The 1939-nt window shown below is 38.4% G+C and overlaps 1 protein-coding gene across 1 annotated transcript; it reads right to left on the bottom strand.

Annotated features, from left to right (window-relative positions):
- Positions 1 to 4: 4 nt before the first annotated feature.
- LOC111379765 (NADP-dependent malic enzyme-like) lies at positions 5 to 1911 on the bottom strand (the record flags this gene model as incomplete). The annotated part of the gene is made up of 10 exons (XM_023003206.1): positions 1764 to 1911; positions 1608 to 1673; positions 1392 to 1487; positions 1214 to 1285; positions 1043 to 1126; positions 869 to 967; positions 580 to 627; positions 439 to 492; positions 214 to 312; positions 5 to 127 (listed from the first exon to the last, which is right to left on the bottom strand). Coding segments are annotated over exons 1-10 (855 nt in total), but the record flags the coding sequence as incomplete, so codon positions are not given.
- Positions 1912 to 1939: the final 28 nt, after the last annotated feature.

The raw sequence follows: 1939 nt of genomic DNA, 5'->3' as shown, positions 1-1939 counted from the left end.
TGGGGGGGGGGGGGGGGGGGGGGGGAGAGAGAGAAACCTTGTTGAAAGAAGCCACAGCCTCAACCACCTCCTTTGTAAATTGTTTTCCAACACCAGATGTTCCAATTAAAGCTGTTGGCTTGATAGCCTAATGAAGTTTGACAATGAAGAAAAAGTATATACCAAAAAGTACTAGTTTCTGTTGAAAATAGAAATATAAGGAGTTCATCCAACCTTGACAGCATCTAAGAGAGTGTTGCAAGGTTCATGTTCATGAGCCCACGGCTTCTTAAAATGTTGAAGAGATTCCTTGCGGGATTTAACTATTAAACCCTGTAAATTGTACACAAATATCACTGATCAAAATATTACCTTTGGACTCCTAATTGTTGAGAACCAACATATATACTTATAGAAGGAGACAATCACTCATAAGAAACATATTCGATCAGAAGTTACCTTTGAGTCTACCAGCCAAATCTTTTTGCGCGCTTCTTCCAGAGGAACTTTAGTCTATAGATCAAAGCAATCACCAAACGCTAAAAATATCATATTGACAGTATCTCAAGTTATATACAAAACATTAGGAATAACAAATACCCGCTTCGACATTTCAAGGGCTATAAGCTCTGCTATACCAGTGCCAGCCTGCAATTAGAAGAGAGAGCACGAGCCAAATGTGCAAAAATATCAATTGGAAATCCGAAACTAACAATAATCGAGTGAATACAAAAAGGGAAAATTATGAATGCATTGTATTTCAATTTCTGCTTTCCACACTGTACAACGTAAAGAGTCTCTGTCCTTGTTGCATCTTCTTGTTTTTATAGCCATTCTTGAAAATCAAATATCTAGAGGCTCACTAAATAAAGCAAGGTAAGAACTTTACTTCTCCAGCACCAAGAAACAAAAATGTGTGGTCGCCCAAGGTACCCCCGAGTAGCTTAAGTGATGCAACTAGCCCGGCAAGCACCACAGATGCCGTCCCCTGCAGTAGAAGGATCAAGAATTATAATATGGGCAGCAATACTACAACAATATCAACCAAGAAGTTACAGTATACCTGTATATCATCATTGAAGACCAAGTGAGTAGTGCCGTATTTGGCCAACAACTCAAAAGCATTGTGATTGGCAAAATCTTCAAACTGCAATTTCAGTAAGAATTGCACTAAGGTTAAAAAGGAAGGCCTCTAAAATGGGAGTACTCTTGCAGATAATTAGGGATTACCAACCTGTACAAGAACTTTTTCACCATAGTTTTGCTTCACGGCAGTCATGAATTCATGTAAGAAGTCGTAATATTCCTGGAAAGAAAATGTCAAAGTAAGCAAGTAGCTTAGCTAAGAAACAGAATCCCTACAAGTTAGTAAACTGCTGTCGCAGTAATTCAGCAGATTTTGAACATGTAACCTTCCCAGTCGCCCGCTTTTGTCTGAGACCAATGTAAAACTCATCCTTAAGTAGCTGCTCATTATTTGTCCCCACATCAATGGTAATCGGCAAACACTATAAAGCGAAGTCAAAACTTATAATTAGATTTACAAGTACACATTTTATATGCAATATTAGAACTTACTGAATAGTATAATAGACAATAATTGTCGATTGCTTTATATTAATCCTTACCGCAGAAGGTCTAACACCTCCTAGTGCGGTATACAAAGCCAATTTTCCAACTGGTATTCCCATCCCCTGCAACATCGTAAAAAATATCATCATCAATCTAATTTGCCACGTGAATGAAGTAAAATAGAAGGAAAAATACAAGTCCAAAAGAATCACCTGGCAGCCAAGATCTCCGAGTCCCAAAATTCGCTCACCATCAGTCACAACAATAACTTGAATCATCCTCTCGGGCCAATTTTTCAATACCTCAAGAATCTTTCCCCTACACATGCCAGGAACTCCCAGTGTCAGTCGAAATTACATTACACATTTGCGTACATAACATAGCTCAA

Source organism: Olea europaea, unplaced genomic scaffold, assembly GCF_002742605.1.
Source record: "Olea europaea var. sylvestris unplaced genomic scaffold, O_europaea_v1 scaffold20307, whole genome shotgun sequence".
NCBI classification, from domain to species: Eukaryota; Viridiplantae; Streptophyta; class Magnoliopsida; order Lamiales; family Oleaceae; genus Olea; species Olea europaea.
This window is presented reverse-complemented; position numbering and strand designations above follow the sequence as displayed.